Here is a 17,606-nt window from a genome sequence, read left to right as displayed (position 1 = left end):
AAATGCCATTGGCCTTCTTGGCAACAAGGGCACACTGCTGACTCATATCCAGCTTCTCGTCCACTGTCACCCCTAGGTCCTTTTCCGCAGAACTGCTGCCTAGCCATTCGGTCCCTAGTCTGTAGCGGTGCATTGGATTCTTCCGTCCTAAGTGCAGGACCCTGCACTTATCCTTATTGAACCTCATCAGATTTCTTTTGGCCCAATCCTCCAATTTGTCTAGGTCCTTCTGTATCCTATCCCTCCCCTCCAGCGTATCTACCACTCCTCCCAGTTTAGTATCGTCCGCAAGTACTCTGTGCTGATCAGGCCTCAACTGGAGTACTGTGAAGATTAAAAGTCTAGAAAACATGACCTATGAGGGAAGACTGAAACATGATAACAATTTTCAAGTATGTGAAAGGTTGTGACAAGAAAGAGGGAGAAGAATTGTTCTCCTTAACCTCTGAGGATAGGACAAGAAGTAATGGGCTTAAATTCCAGCAAGGGAGATTTAGGTTGCTGCATCAAATAGCAGTTTCTTACAATCTACACCTATCAGTAACTGCTACACATAGAAAATAAGGACTTGTGGCACCTTAGAGACTAACCAATTTATTTGAGCACAAGCTTTCTACACATAGCACATTTCTACGTGTAACAATGTCACACGGGACAGTGCAAGAAGCTGCTACCTGGAGGCATTTGCTACCTCAGGGAGCTGTTTTATACCACAGCAGTTTCTTACAATCTGCTACGTGTCAGTAACTGCGGCCAGTCGCACATTCCCGGGGGAGCAGTAATAGACACACCACACCGGAAGGTCCCTGCGCTGGGGTCTCCCTCGGCTGCTGGAGCAGGCGCGGGGTCCTTGCAGCCGCAGGGAGGCGGGCGGGAAGCGCAGCAGGGCTGGAGCCGGCTGCGGCCCCGGGGAGGGAGGCACCAGCCGCGGGGCGGGAAGTCGCTGCCCGGGCGGAGGAAGCGGCCGGAGCCGAGCCCGGCGATGGCTGCTCCGGGGCCGGCGCAGGTAGGACGCGGGGCGGGGACTCCCCGGCCGGGCACTGGCTGCTCCCGGCTGGGGCCGAGGGGGGCCGGGACCGGGTCCCTCCCGCGCTAGTGACCCCGGGGCTGGGGGCTGCCGCAGCCGGAGCGCTGGGGCCGGGGAGCGGCGCTGGGGGCCCCGGGCCGGGCGGACACGCGGAGCCGGGCGCGGCCCCTTGCCCCGAGCGAGGCCCCGGCCGGGCCGAGGAGCCCCGAGGCGGCCGAGCCGGGGGCGGGAGCGGGGCCGAGCACAGGCCTGGGGCGGAGGCGGGGACTCCGGCCGGGGGAGGAGCCTGGTCCCTGCCCTGGGATTCGGGCCCTTCCCAGCGCCCCGCCCCAGAGCCCCGTGGGGAGCCGAGGGCGACTCCTGTCCCCGGCCAGCGGGGCCCGAGTCCCCGGGGGGCTGTGCGGGGGGGTCTCCCTGGGTCACAGCTGCTGGGCTGGGGGTTCCCCGGGAGCCGCTGCCCTAGAACCCGCGTCCCCTGCTGAGAGCCCGGGCTGGGGCTGGCGCGGAGGGTGCTGAGTGTGTAACGCTTGTGCCAGCAGCTGCGGGTGGCGTTTGAGGACGTGGCTCTGTATTTCACCCGGGAGGAGTGGGGGCTCTTATCCCGGCCAGAGAAGCAGCTGTACCGGGACCAGATGCTGAGGAATTACCGGGCCCTCGTTTCCTTGGGTAAGGACCAATTTATCTTTACTCAAAGCTGTGAAATGTCTGGGTTCCCTTGTTGTCTCACCTGCCATGTGCCCAAGCAGTTGCAGATGTCAGCCTCTTTCAGTTCTGCTTCCTGTTGAAGAAGAAATCAAGGCTGCAGAGCCTGGGGCTAGTCTTAGTGTACCTTGTTTACTTACCTCAGTCCTGGCACAGGGCTGGTTGCAAACAGCACATGAGCAAATAAGACTATTAAGGCAGGAAGAAAACAGCTCCCCACCTCCCCAGAAAGAATGAACATCATAATCTTAACCGTACATTTGAACAATTCTTGCACGCTAAGCAAAAAAATGGTAGGTCTGTATAACAGTGACACCTGCCATGATTCAGCCCCAAAGCAAATTGAGAAGGGTCATAGATGTTACTGCTTCAGCGTACGAACTGAACTTGCCTGGCGGGAGACAGGACGAAATCTCCTCTATGGAAGTTTTATTTCTTTATTCTCCTGCTTGGGATCTCCTGCGCTTTCCTCTCAAGCAGTGTCTGAGATTGGGGCCTCATCGCACCAAGTGCTGCGCAGACAAACACTGACTGAGATCAGGGCCCTACTGTGTTTGGTTGCACCAACATATAAATGAGTCCCTACCCCCAAAACTTTAGTAATAAAACTGATTAATTCCCCCCAAACAGGCTATTCAGGTTCCACACCGGACTTAATCCACTGGATCGAGGTAGGGGAGGCAGAGCTCTGGATTCAGGATGTCGAGGACTCCAGGGAAAGCTCTGGGCCAGAGAGCCCATTCCTAGGTGAGTCGTAATAATCCAATCCCTTCTGATTTACGCACCTGCTAGTGGATTGCTCCTTAATCTAGAAGGCAAAGGCAGAGTGAAATCCACTGCCGAAGAACTGAAGGGGACAAATGGAGGCTGGGAATTAGGGGCCAGTATTTATTTTGGAGGGGAAGGAATTACTGGGCTGGAGGCAGGAATCACTGGGGGAGTTTCCCTGGCTGGGATAGGCAGGAAGCCAGGCTGGATGGGCACAACGAGCCTGTCTGGCCTTAATATCCGTGAATCCTAGAAATCACAGAAATGTAGGACTAGAAGGGACCTCAGTAGGTCATCTAGTCCAGTCCCCTCTACTGAGACAAGACTATGTATTATCTAGTCCATGACTGACAGATGTTTGTCTAACCTGTTCTTAAAAGCCTCCCATGATGGAGATTCCACAATCATCATAGGTAATTTGTTCCAGTGCTTAACTACACTTAGAGTTTGGAAGTTTTTCCTAATATCTACCCTAAATCTACCCTGCTGCACTTTAAGCCCATTACTTCTTGTCCTGGCCTCAGTGGATAAGGAAAACAATTTATCACCCTCTACTTTGTAACAGCCTTTTATGTACTTGAAGACTCTTGTTAAGCCCCCGTCAGTCTTTCCTTCGCCAGACTAAACAAATCCAATTTTTTCAATCTTTCCTCGTAGGTCATGTTTTCTAGATCTTTAATCATTCTCATTGCTTTCCTCTGACCCTGTCCAGTTTGTCTACATCCTTTCTGAAGTGCGGGACCCAGAACTGGACACAGTAGTCCAGTTGACACCTTACCCGTGCTGAGAGGAGTAGAAGAATTACTTATCACATCTTGCTTGCAAAACTCCTGCTCATACATCCCAGAATATATACTTTTTTTCTTTTCAACAGTATTACATTGACTCATATTTAATTTGTGATCCACTATAACCCCAGATGGTTTTCTGCAGTACTCCTTCCTAAGCTGTCATTTCAATTCTGACCATTTCTCCAGTTTGTCAAGATCACTTTAAATTCTAATCCTGTCCTCTAACGTGCTTGCAGCCCCACCCAGCTTTGAATCGTCCATAAAAATATTAGGTTGGTTAGACATAATTTGTTCTTGACAAATCCATGCTGACTGTCAGGGGTCTCAAACTCTGCACCCGCGAACCTCCCCAATGTGTCCTGCGAGGCTCCAGCAGTTTTGGGACAAGGTCTCTCCCTTGGCCCCACCTACTGACCCCAGGTGCTTCCCCCCGCTTCCCCAGGCGACTTACAATGGCCCCTCCCAGAGCCTGCATCCCTCCCCCGACCTCTGTCCCAGAGCCTGCACCCCTCCCCCTCCTCCTGTACACTCACCCCCTGCCCCAGCCCAGAGCCTGCACCCAGCACCCAAACTCCATCCCAGAGCCTGCACCCCAATCCCCTACCCCAGACCTCCTTCCCCCACCCAAACTCTCTCCCAGAGTCTTTGTGGGACAGGTTCTGGGCGGCATGAGTGACAGTACTGGCCCGCTGAGAGGATTTGAGGACTGGCACTGGCCCTAAGGTAAACTGAGTTTGAGACTCTGTTCTAGGTGCTCACAAATACAATGTTTGGTTACTTGTTCCGTTATCTTTCTGGGTACTGAAGTTAAGCTGTTTGGTCTATAATTCCCTGAGTTGTCCTTGTCCCCTTTCTGTAGCTAGGTACTATATTTGCCCTTTTCCACTCCTTGGTTCTCTCTACCATCCCCCACAAGTTCTCAGAGATCTCTTCATTCAGTTCCTTAAGTAGTATAGGATGTATTTACTTTTAACTTGTCTAAGTAATTCATAACTGTTTCCTTTCCTATTTTAGGCTTAGATCCTATCCCACTGACACTGGTGTTCACTATGTTAGTTGACTGATTACTGCTAACTTTTTCAGTGAAAACTGAAACAAAAGAGGCATTTAACAGTTCGGCCATTGCTGCTTTTTCTCTTATTGTCTCTCCCTCTTCATTTAGTTATGGGCTTATCCTGTCCTTCGTCTTCCTCTTGCTTCCCATGTATTTATAAAATGCTTTCTTGTTCCCCTTTATATCCCTAGCTAGTTTAGTTTTGTTTTTTGCCTTGGCCTTTCTAATTTTGTCCCTACATGCTTGTGGGTGTTTTTTAAATATTCATCCTTTGTAACTTGACTTAGTTTCCACTTGTATGACTCTTTTTTGCGTTTCAGGTCATTGAAGATCTCCTGGTTACGCCAGGGAGTCTTATTATCATACTTCCTCTCTTTCCTACTCATTGGATATCTGTGACCTAGGATGGGACCTAAAAATGATGGGGCCTCAAAGCTGTGAAAGAGAAATGGATCGGAGATGGGGAGGTGTCAGGGTTCCTTCCCCACTCTGAACTCTGGGGTACAGATGTGGGGACCTGCATGAAAGACCCCCCTACGCTTATTCTTACCAGCTTAGGTTAAAACTTCTCCAAGACACAGATTCCTTTCTTGCCTTGGGATTGCTGCCACCACCAAGTGATTTAACAAACAATCAGGGAAAGGACCACTTGGAGTCCTATTCCTCCAAGCCTACACCCCCTTTCCTGGGGAAGGTTTGAGCATATAGCCTCATCAATTGGCTACAGACCCAAACCCCTGGGTCTTAGAACAATGGGAAAAAATCAGTCAGGTTCTTAAAAAAGAAGGATTTTATTTAAAGAGAAAAAGGTAAAAGAATCACCTCTGTACTTAGGCTGGTAGTTAACCTTACAGAGTAGCAGAAAATTCAAAGAGCACAAAGGAACCCCCTCTAGCCTTAGTTTCAAAGTTACAGCAAAACAGGGATAAACCTCCCTCTATCAAAGGGAAAATTCACAAGTTGAGAAAACAAAGATAAACTAATATGCCTTGCCTGGCTGTTACTTACAAGTTTGAAATAAGAGAGACTTGTTCAGAAAGATTTGGAGAATATGGATTGATGCCCGGTCCCTCTTAGTCCCAAGAGCAAATGGCCACACAAACAAAGAACCCAAAAAAAAAACCTCCCCCCCCCCCCCCCCCCACACATTTGAAAGTATCTTTTGTCCCCATTGGTTCCTTTGGCCAGGTGCTAACCAGGTTACGTGAGCTTCTTAACCCCTTACAGGTAAGGAGGAATTTAGGCTACCCCTATGGTTATGACAGGAGGTGATGAAGTTGGAAGAGGGGTGGGATAGTGATATGGGACAATGTGGGGACAGGGAAGATTTGAGGGAAAGAGAGAGGTCTCCGTGGTGGGGGAGCATGTGGTGGGGGAGCATATGGGGGCTGCATTTACCTAGTGGGTAGGACATTGCAGTAGGATTCAAAAGATCTCACTTCAGTTCTAGAAGCGAGTCACTACAGCTCCACCATGCCTAAATAACCCCACCTGCGTAATGGAGAGGGCACTGGGGCTGTGAGGATAAAATCCATCTGTGCGTGTCAGTGGGTCTGGCACTGGGGGGTCAGACAAGCACCTGGCTAGAAAGACACGCCTGCCGGTCCATAGACCACAACACCACCTTCTAGGCTTTCCACATCTCAGAAAATCATACCAAGCCGGGGTGCCCTAGAGATTTTTCAAGTGTGTTTCATGCCGCTGCCCCTCCTGATTCAAGCTGGTGTCCTATGGCCCTTGACACCTGGATCTCGAAATAGTTCAGATAGGGACAAAAACCTGCTTGCAGCCTAGGTGAGCATCCCAGAGTCACTGGCCTTTGGCAGAGAAAGCGCTGTCCTCTCAAGGTTCCCGCCCCACCCCCTCTCTGCCACTTCACTTCGCACATGACATCTCAAACTGGAGAAACCTGTCCCTGGCGAGCAAGGAGAAAGCTGGGAATGATGCAGGGCAGGGCAGGATTAGTCATGTATGATAAGTGATGAGTGCGAGGTTACACCACACGGAGGATGCCATTTTGTAGAGAAGGTCTCTGGCACTTCCAGCGCTTCACTGTAATGCTCAAAAACTGCCCCGCGTTCCAGGTAGCTGCTGCTGGGAGAGCGGACATATTTGGGAGCCAGACGAAATCGTCCTTCGGGCCACAGCTTGGAGTACCCTGGTGTATGGGCTGGGTGTGAGGGAGAGGGGGTGGAATGGCCTTTGTCACATCCCCTCTCCTCCTGCTCTCTCAGTGGTATGAAATCGTTGTCACTTACATTGCTTCAGTGTCAATGCTTAGCACAGCCCTCAGCCCGAACGCAGTCTGTGACTGTAGATCAAAGTCCTGCTGGGTAGCAGCCATTTACCCCTTCCAGCTCAGCAGTGTCACTGATTGGGTTGTAAAACAAGACATGGTTTTCAGATTACATAACACAAACCCTGAGTGACTTGTCATCCCCTCAACCCACTTCCCACCCCCCAAAAAACCCCTACCCTCTTGACGGTTTTAGTTTTGCACAAAAAGTGAAACATCAGGCTGAGGGTAAATGATTTCTGTAGAAGGAATTCCTTGAAAAGGATTCACTCCCCCGCAGGAATAAACTGCGTAGTGTTATACTAATAAAAATGATACCAACAGGATCTTGTAAGAGGGACAAGGCAAATTGCCATGTTAATTGTAAATACAACAAAATATTCCTTTATGCAATTTCTATATAGATCCATTTTCCACTGAATGCATCCGATGAAGTGAGCTGTAGCTCACGAAAGCTTATGCTCAGATAAATTTGTTAGTCTCTAAGGTGCCACAAGTCCTCCTTTTCTTCACACACACAGACATTCTCACACAGGTTCTACATAAAGGTTGTTATAGTTACCAGCCTAGATGTTGCTCGTGCCAAGTCACTGGCCAGGTGGCCTGGACACGAGAGTGGAACCGAGTCGTTGTCAGATATGCATCCGATGCTCCTGGAGGGTGGTTGTAGAACCAGACTCAAAGAACACAGTCCCTGGACCCAATTTTTAATAGATCTCTGGTTCAATACAAGTCTATGGAAGTTGCTTCATCATGCTGAATTTCCAATTGAGATGACCATGGATCAGCTCAATCAGCAGCAGGTGGTACATCCACCATGGCTAGATGTTATCTTCTTGTTCTTCCTTGATGTGTTTTGGGTGGATTCTGGTTCGCCCTCTGGGTGTCATCCGGTTATCTCCACTTTGCATATTCTTTGGCCCATCAATATCAAGGTTGAAATTCTTAGGATTAGGCTGGCACCATTTACTAACCAATTATTTCCCTGCTTCAGGCTCTCAATTCGATGCACTCATCATTCATTCTTTTACTTAACAACACAATCGATGATTCTTGATTCATTTAACAAGTTTTATCCCACTATCTATTTTTCCCTCTTCGGATACCAAGATTTACATAGGCATGACAAGGGCCCCCCCCCGCGGGGGAAGAGCATCACAGTGTTGTTTTAAAGAATAGCATTGTTTCTTCAAAGTTCTTATCACTATCCAGCACAGACTCTTTGTCCTGTACCGGCCTGAAATAATTAGCACTTTGGCCTTGCATTTGTTACGGAGTGAAATTCAACAGCATGGAACTGATGTTCATACCTTTTTACAATACCTATTGTCACGGAGTCCCTGGGCGATGCTCTGGAACTGCTCCCCATGAAGCCAGTCAGGACTCTGGGGAAGTCTCCTTTCTGTGAGCAGCCTGTCTTCAGGACACAAAGCTCACACAACTTCCACCTTCCTGGGTCTGACCTCGGAGCATTCAGCATCCTCTGCCCCTCCGTGTGCTTTCCACAGCAAGTCCGCTCAGGCGGGTCTCCTGGGGAAGCCAGAGGGTCCTGCACCCCAACTTCACAGTCAGACGGGACTCTCAGCCAGCCAGTAAAACAGAGGTTTATTAGACGACAGGAACATGGTCTAACACAGAGCTTATAGGTGCAGAGAACTGGACCCCTCAGCTGGGTCCATTTTGGGGCCAGTGAGCCGGACAACCACGTCTGCACTTCACTCCATGTCCCAGCCAGCCCCAAACTGAAACTCTCTCCAGCCCCTCCTCCTCTGGGCTTTCCCCTTTCCCTGGCCAGGAGGTCACCTGATTCCTTTGTTCTCCAACCCTTTAGCTCTCACCTTGCAGGGGGAAAGGGCCCAGGTCATCAGTTGCCAGGAAACAGGGTGTTGGCCATTGTCTGTGTCCAGACCCCTGCACACACCTGCCCTCTAGGACTCTGCAATAATCATACACCCTTACCCCACCACCTAGATACTTAAGAACTGCATAGGGGAAACTGAGGCACCCCCACACTATCCAGAAGAAACATCAAGAACAGTCTCACTTTGTCACACCTATATACTCTTTTGTCTATCTTTATTTCTACTACTACATAATTATAATTCTATCCTACTTGTGTAACTTTGAGGGCGACCCAACAGTATCCCTCTTTTGACACTATAATAATACAGTCAATAGTGTCATTTTCTAGATAATCTTTTAGAGCGCATTTATTGAGAGGCGAGCTGGGCTCATGGTTCTAGCCTCACATACATTCTTTTTATCCAACAATGCACTCCACACATCCCAATTAACGTGGATAGTTGTATTCCCTACGGTCTCACTTGTTTGTTCTAATAGCTAATAAGTATTTGTTCTAATAGTTAACTCTAGTGCTAACTCTTGCCAGTCAAGATCAAGGTGAATGGAGAACTCTGGTCGTCCTGCCTCCATTGTAAATTGAGATCTTTTTGGCTGTGGCAAATAGTAAGTATGATTTTTAGTGAAAATCGTGCTTACATTACATTTACATTCATCTACCGGTGGATTACTGGTCCTCCCATCCTCCCACTATACAATTTCCCATGAGGTAATACAAACGCATTGCCCATTATACAGTACCCTGGTTTCATTACTTAACTCATCCCATACACAGGATCCCATGGACATATCCTTACTGTGAGGTTCTGAGGCTTCAGGCAGGGATAAGCACACCCACTTTTGAGGTGTCCATTTGGTACATCCTCTAATATCCAATAGTTTTCCGTCCCCCCCCAGCCCACTGGCTCGAGGTCCGAGGTAGCCAGTATGATCCCACATGCATTGTGGGGAGTAGGCTAACTTTCCATATCCGAGTCTCCTGTCCTTGTTGCTGTGCTACTTTAATCATAATTTCTCCGAGCAGCAGTTCTGGTTTTACATTACTGGACACATACTGCACCCATTCGTACCGATATGTGTCAAACAGTGATCTTCTTCCTTGTTTTAGTAGGTGTAGCAAGACCTTCGTATTCCCCGATATAACCCAGAACATTTCCTGTCCTAATGTGGAGAGTGCCATAATTTGCATCTCCGTACACCCCATGGCTATGCGGTTCTCTAGCTGTAATTGTTGTTTATGCAGCATCCAGGTAGTGGCATTAAGCCATTGCCAAAGATTCCATCTAGCTTTTAGATTGCCAATGCCTGTTTGAACCAGGTCTACGTCTGCGTGAACTTGTTTCTGAATTAGGCTATCTTGTAGTTGGGACAGAGAGCTTAATTTATTCTTAATTACCTGAAGGTCTTCAGTATATATATATATATATTTAAACACACAACAGTGCTAGCAACAAGACAAAACAGAACACAAAACACAATTTCTGTTATGACAGTAAATTCATGGTATTGGGTTGCTCTTCAGCTGGCATCAGCTTTTCCTGATTTTCTGAAAGAGAAAAAGAACGTGTTTCTACCCCTTTTGGGGTGGCAGATTATTGCTTAAAATATTTCTTTTACAAATACTCTTGCTGATTGCAGGCAAAACAGAGGAATTGCCCCCATATTTTCCTATGTTTGTTCTATAGGCAGGCCAGGTTTCAATGGCTTCTATCTTTATGGGGAAATTATCCCACTGTTTAGTCATTAAATTCATGAGGTGGGATACCTCAGTGTTCCTTTGTATACAGCAGACCAAGTTTATAACGTTTTTCCTGCTGTGTTAAGCTTTAAGTTTATTTACAGGTAATAGCTGAGAAGCATTACCATAAGGAAAAGGAGTACTTGTGGCACCTTAGAGACTAACTAATTTATTTGCTCAATTTAATGCTCAAATAAATTGGTTAGTCTCTAAGGTGCCACAAGTACTCCTTTTCTTTTTGCGAAGACAGACTAACACGGCTGTTACTCTGAAACCTGTCATCATTACCATATGACCTTAAAGGATTTTTCCAAAAATCATGCACACTATACATTGTTACAGGGGTACTTATTATCATTAGATTTATTAAAGTTATCTTGTTATCCCTTGGATTATTTATTTAGACAATTTGTTTGCTGACCAGGTGTGTCCTTTATCTGCAGCTCCTTTGTGCTGCTAGTTCTTTCCTTCCTTTATCATTTAGGTCATTTGCATTTTCACAGACGCTTCCTGCTTTTGGATTTAAAGCCATCAGCAGCTCAGAGACTCTATCTTAAAAGGGACACAATCAACTTTCACCAGAGTTTTGATTACTTTCAACTTCTACTTCCAAAACACACAGCAATCTGAAAAAGAAAACCCATCCTATTGTGGCTCCCTTTGGAGCCCTAATAGCATTTTAATTAAGTAGCATGGTATGTTTGCATTTTTTTTCCCCTTCTACAATATACCCTGCACATGTTCTGGGGCAAATGCACATTCCTTCCATAGTTTAACTTCTATAACAATATCCATATCCATTTTTACATAAGGTGTAACTATTTCTTTTGTGCTTACAGAGTTTTCATGTACCTTTATTCAAGTGAATCAGATTACACAGAGCCATTTTAAGACTCAGCGTTTCTAACATTGCTTCTTTTTGTTTTGTGCACCTCACGCCTGCTGTTGCTTCAGAGGGGCACTGTCTTTTTTAATTTCTTATTTATTTTTTTACTACACTCATGTGCTATTTTGTTACAAAAATAAACAAAAACCAAACAAACAAAAAGAATCCAGAATTTTTTTTCTATTCTCCTGATTTTGACTGCCCTGCTGCAGCCACAACTTAAAAACATTTTAAATTTTGTAAAGCATTGAGTTACCTTTTAAGGGTTAAATACCAAATCCCGAAGCTAAACAACACTAATTACCTGTGTCTAGCAAAAAGGTCTGTCAGTTTTGCAACTTTGAATTAAAGAGTCAAATGGATTTTTAGTGGCATTATTTAAAACAAAAACAAAACCAATTGGTCCTTAGAACTTTACATATTTACACACACACAGATACATACACATTTTCTTTTCCTTAACATCCCTTCCACACTGCTCTGTTTTTACATCTTACATTTCCTTTATATATTTGAGGCAGTTAAGTTCCAATAGAACCCTCTTATGTTCTTTTAGCAAATTTGACTAAATTGTCTAGTCAAATGATTTTAAATAGTTTATTTTTGCCTGGCTAATTTACAGACATTCCTTTGGAAAAGGGCCCATTTTTCCTTCAGAATGGCTGCAAAGAAACCAAGAATTATTTTTCTCTAACACTTTTTCTTTTTAACATTTTCACAAAGTTTAGCTGCTTAATTCCCTCCAGCTCTGCAGAGTTAACTTTTCACTCTCTTTTCTCTTTGTAATTATGCCTGGGGGTGCCGTGCATAGGACCTTCTCCCCCTTCACCTACTGTAATGGCTGCTACCTGTTTAGAGGCAAAGCCCAATTTTTGTCTCAGTCTCTTAATTAGTGACTCACAACGACTGTGATTTGCAGGTGCTCTGCCCTGCTTCAAGGTTAATTTCTTTACCATACCTTGGAGCACATGATTCTCTCTTTCAGTTTTCTCAGAGGCTTTAGCTTGGTCTGCCAGGAATCTTTCTCTCTTTTTGCATTCCTGGAGTGCCTCTTTCACTATTTTCAGCTGACTTTGGGTATCCAATTGTCTGCTCCCTTTTCCGTTTGTGCCTTTTCCTCTTTACGAGAAGACAAGCGGAAGGAAGAATCCTTACATGCCTCCCACAACAACCAAATTGCTGCTGCATCTCTTTTGGCAACACTAGAAGGTTTGTATATGAGGCTATACTGAGCCAATCTATCCTCTAGGTCCGAAATAGTGCAGACATCAGCTAGGGCTTGTTTAGTCCAAGGACTGTGCCCAAATTTTTGAAGGATTTGTTTAAAAGATGTAACTTCTTTTACAAAGGGGGTGGCTAGAGGTTCTGTGAATTCCATTCCTCCCTCTGTTATTGGCTTCCCCTGCCTTTCCTTAAACATTTTTACAAGCATACTTTTGTTTCCTTTTTGTTACCCCGATATCCGTTCAGCGAGTTAGTGCTGGGCCTTTCGGCTCTTTATTACTCCTGATCTCGTTCAGCGAGTAATTTGGCTTGGATACCGTAATTGTAGCTTTACCAAAGTTTTCTGTTTTTCTCTGTGAGCTCCTACCTCCCGGAGGTCAGGGAGCTTAGGTACCAACCTCCCGGAGCTCTATAAGAGATTGGTACCTAAGCTCCCTGACCTCCGGGAGGTAGGAGCTCACAGAGAAAAATAGAAAACTTTTTTAAAGCTACAATTACGGTATGCAGCTTTAGACCGGTCTCACTGCATCCACATGAGCTAGTTTCGAACCAATATGGTTAAAACCGCGCAAACGCTGTGGAACAGGCCTCATGGTATAAAACAGGAGAATGTGAAGAACCAGCCACATGTAAATAGAAACCTCTGATTGAAATATAACCAAAGTCAATTTGAAACAAACCGCGGACCCTATTTGTTAGCACTTAGAGGCCCTGTTGTGCCAGGCACTGCCTGTATCCTGGGCAAGCTACAGTTTAATCATCAAAGAAAACCCAAGAGGTGCATGGCGCACGTGGGAGTGGGAGCAGGTACTAGGCTCTGCACAAACAACATAGGGTAGAACCACCCTGAGTCAGGCTGCAGATTTGTCATGGCATTTTGTATAAAAAATTACAGAAAATTTAGTAAAAGTCACAGGTCACTAAACTTCCTGTGACTGCACCCTGGTTTTTAAAAAAAACCTGCCCGCCTCCTCGCCGTGGGGCACGTGCCCAGCACTTCCCCCAGTGCTGAAAGCCTGACTGCAGCTTGGTGTAGAGGGGTTGCTGCGGGCTAGAGAGGATCTGGGTGGCAAGGCCATTCACTGTAGTTTAGCCTCCTTCCCCCACCATTGTCACTGGGGGCAGAGGCAAATCTGAGTGGCGCTGTAACCCCGCAGACCAGGTCTCAGTACCCAGAGAGAGGTGTTAGGTCCAACCCTGTGAGACAGGAGCCACCATTGCAGGGTGAGGCACCCATCCAAAAAACAGTCACAGACAAATGGTGAAATCGCTCCATCTGTGACATTTTCCATCCTTGACAAACCTGTAGCCTTAACCGTGAGCTCTCTCCAGCAGGGCTCGGGATCCTGGTGGGGACGCGGACACAGTCTGAATGTGGGGAAAGTGCGGCAGGGAAGCAGGATTCCACATCCCACAGAGGGATCCATGCACAGACCGCAGTCCATCCCCGGGGTAAACTCAGCCAGAGACCAGACCTTGCTATACACCAGAGACTCCCCATGGGCCAGCGTCCCCACCACTGCACCGACTGCGCCAAGAGTTTCAGCAACCCGTCCGCGCTGAACCAGCACCAGTGCACGCACACCAGGGAGTCGCTGCACCGCTGCACTGACTGCGGCAAGGCCTTTGCACGGCGCTCACACCTGAGAAGACACCAGCACGCACACACTGGGGAGCGGCCGCACCGCTGCGCTGACTGCGGCAAGGCCTTTGCGGAGAGCTCAAAGCTGAGAAGACACCAGCGCACGCACACCAGGGAGCGGCCGCATCACTGTGCTCACTGCAACAAGGGCTTTGCACAGAGCTCAGCCATGAGAATACACCAGCACACACACACTGGGGAGCGGCCGCACCGTTGTGCCCACTGTGGTAAGGGATTCTGCAGTGCCTCCACGCTGACAGTGCACCAGCGAACGCACACCGGGGAGTGGCCGCATCGCTGTGCTGACTGTGGGAAGGGCTTTGCATGGCGCTCAGAGCTGAGAAGACACCAGCCCATGCACACTGGGGAGCGGCCACACCGCTGTGCTGACTGCGGCAAGGCCTTTGCACTGAGCTCACAACTGAGAAGTCACCAGCGCACGCACACCGGGGAGCGGCCGCATCGCTGTGCTGACTGTGGCAAGGGCTTTGTAGAGAGCTCAAAGCTGAGAATACACCAGCGCACACACACCGGGGAGCGGCCGTACCACTGTGCTGACTGCGGCAAGGGCTTTGCACAGAGCTCAGCCATGAGAAGACACCAGCGCACACACACTGGGGAGCGGCCGCACCTTTGTGCCCAGTGTGGTAAGGGATTCCGCAGTGCTTCCACCCTGACACTGCACCAGCGAACGCACACCGGGGAGTGGCCGTACTGCTGTGCTGACTGCGGGAAGGGCTTTGCGGAGACATCAACCCTGAGAACACACCAGCGCACACACCGGGGAGCAGCCGAACCACTGTGATGATTCTGGTAAGAACGTGAAAAAAACCAATCCACCCACCCGGCACCAGTGCACGCCCACTGGGGGGAGGACATTCCGACGCGCTGGCTGCAGCAAGAGCTTTGCACGGGCCGCCTCCTTGCAATCACATTGGTTCATTCACAGCCGAGAGGAGCAGTACAGCTGTGCTGACTGGGGCAAGCACTTTGCTAGAGTGGCCAACCTCACCCGGTCACGCACACCGGTGCCCCTCTGCCACCGCCAGGGCCTGAGGGGCTTCTAGCAGCCTGTGGGCCTGATACAGCACCAGCAGATGCAGACCAGGGAGTGGTCCTGTCCCCATGATGCCCAGCAGAGAGACTGTGGAGGACAGGGAAGGGGACTTGGCTGAGCAGTGTGGGGAAGAGCAGACAGGTGGAGGGAATTTAGAGCAGATGATCACAGCCTACTGCATTAGGGAGCCCTCCCCCTCATGTAGGTGGGATCCAGATATGTGTCTCTTTCTGTCCCACACTCGCTCACTCACTTCACTGGAATGCAGCCAGGATAACCCCTTCTTCCTCCTCCCATCTAGATGGGACCCAGCCAGGAACTTCCCCCCACACCTAACTCTGTTCCAGCCAGCGGGTGTGTCATAACCATAAGGGTAGCCTAAAATTCCTCCTTACGTGTAAGGGGTTAAGAAGCTCAAATAACCTGGTTGGCACCTGACCAAAGGAACCAATGGGGACAAAATATACTTTCAAATCTGGGGGGGAGGTTTGTTTTTGGTTTGTTTCTGTGGCTGTTCTCTCTTAGGACTGAGAGGGGCCAGACAGAAATCCATCTTCTCCAACCCATCCTAATCCAAGTCTCCAATATTGCAACCAGTATAGGTAAACCAGGCAAGGCGGATTAGTTTATCTTTTGTTTTGCTTGTGAATTTTCCCTTTGTTAAGAGGGAGGTTTATTCCCGTTTTCTGTAACTTTAAGGTTTTGCCCACAGGGGAATCCTCTGTGTTTTGAATCTCAATACCCTGTAAAGTATTTTCCATCCTGATTTTACAGGGATGATTTTTCCTTTTTTTTTTTTTTTTTTAAAATAAAATCTTTCTTTTAAGAACATGACTTTTTTTTTTCCATTGTTCCAAGACCCAGGGGTTTGGGTCTTCGATCATTTTGTAACCAATTGGTTAGGATATTATTCTCAAGCCTCCCCAGGAAAGGGGGTGTAAGGGCTTGGGGGGATTGCTGGGGGAAGAGGAACTCCAAGTGGTCCTTTTCCCTGGTTCTTTGTTAAATCACTTGGCGATGGCAGCATACCTCAGTCCAAGGACAAATAGAGATTTGTGCCTTGGGGAAGTTTTTAACCTAAGCTGCTAAGAATAAGCTTAGGGGGTCTTTCATGCGGGTTCCCACTGCTGTATCCTAGAGTTCAGAGTGGGGAGGGAACCCTGACGGGGTGACTCTTGGGTGACATCTAGAGGTGGGATTTGCAGTCCTCTCTCAGCATGAATTGGGCTGAGGGGCAGGGCAGGACAGCCCAGTGTGTGTGATTGAAAGAAGACTCAGGAACTGCTCATGCCGTCTACTTTAAATAGAAATGTGATGAAGAAGAACTACGTCCCTAATGTGTAACAAAGGTCTGTCTAACCAGGTGTTTCTTTGCTATTAAAAAAGCTGATGCATTCACACGGCAGGTGGAGAAGCCAATGTGAAGTGCAACCAATCAAAGTGTTCTAGGGCCTAACTGCCCATGAGGCCTGATGAACTGTGTGACTGGCAGGTGCACAGAAAGCATTTCCCATTACTCCTGGGGGAATTCTGCACCTACAAATTCTGCAAACGATATTTTAAAATTCTACATATTTCATTTGTCAAAATAACACAATATAATCACACTAGTTTCAGTTATTTTGGTAATTTATTTCAAAATTCCTGTCGGCAAGTATGTCTGTAGCAATGCAGACAACGAAGATTCAGAAAGTGTATTTTGACAAATAGATTCTTTACTAGGCATATTAATACAGAACTTTTTGTAAGAATTCATGTAAACTATAATACAGAAACCTATTTTCTGTACCCCTCAGGAGTAGTACAAAGGCTTGGGGGAGTCAGGGGTAACAGAGGAGCTGAGGGAGAGGGAAGTAATTGCTGGAAGTAGCCTGGGAGTGAAGCAGGAGGGTTGTTGGGTGTGGGTGGGAGAAGTATGTAACAGATTTTTTTGTGGGGTGGGGGCGGGGATTGTTAGAGAGTTGCGGAGCCCCCTACACGCTTCCCTGGAGGACTCCCTAGCCTCTCCCATTCAGTTAGGCACATCTGTCCTGTCCCTGTGTGTTCCTGCACTCTCCTCCCCCCATCCCTGTGTGACCCTGCACCACCACTCAGCCACCCCTGCCCCCATGCACCCCACTGTCCCTGTGTGGTCCTGCACCCCCACTCCCACTTAGACCCCCACCCCAGTCTTCTCACCCACCAGCCCTTCTGAACCCCAGCCTATGTGATCCCCGCAGCAGCCCTATGTGCCCTGCTCTGTCTGTGTCCCCCCGCCCCATATTGCCTGCTTCCTCACCTGGCCCTGTGGGCGGGTTGCTGAGCTGGCTGCCCTCTGTTCTGGCACCATAACAGCTCCTGGTGGGAGAAAGGTGTAACTGCAGCGCCTTGCTGGCAAAATGTATTTTCTGCCAAGGAAGAAAAAATCTGATGGGGACATGAATTCTGCGCCTGTGCAGTGGTTCATAATTTCCCCAACTCTTCCGTGCGTAATATCTTGCCGTGCCTTTAAATGAAAACACTGGGCTTCACACACCCCTTGGGACAGCATGAAAGAGTAACAGCCCCCCCCAAACCTCCCC

General features: G+C 48.1%; 1 protein-coding gene across 1 annotated transcript in view; it reads left to right on the top strand.

The window, feature by feature from the left end:
• Positions 1 to 309: 309 nt before the first annotated feature.
• The window catches only part of LOC144266063 (uncharacterized), a 34,574-nt gene continuing 17,277 nt past the window's right edge, over positions 310 to 17,606 (top strand). The window contains 6 exon segments of the mRNA XM_077819210.1: positions 310 to 392; positions 1,567 to 1,693; positions 2,360 to 2,476; positions 12,254 to 12,331; positions 13,679 to 14,762; positions 14,764 to 15,054. Coding sequence (XP_077675336.1) covers positions 351 to 392; positions 1,567 to 1,693; positions 2,360 to 2,476; positions 12,254 to 12,331; positions 13,679 to 14,762; positions 14,764 to 15,054 — 1,739 coding nt within the window. The 5' untranslated portion in view covers positions 310 to 350.

The sequence above is a fragment of the Eretmochelys imbricata genome, chromosome 6, assembly GCF_965152235.1.
Source record: "Eretmochelys imbricata isolate rEreImb1 chromosome 6, rEreImb1.hap1, whole genome shotgun sequence".
NCBI lineage: Eukaryota > Metazoa > Chordata > Testudines > Cheloniidae > Eretmochelys > Eretmochelys imbricata.
Note: the sequence above shows the minus strand (reverse complement) of the source record. Positions and strands in the feature narration are given on the sequence as shown.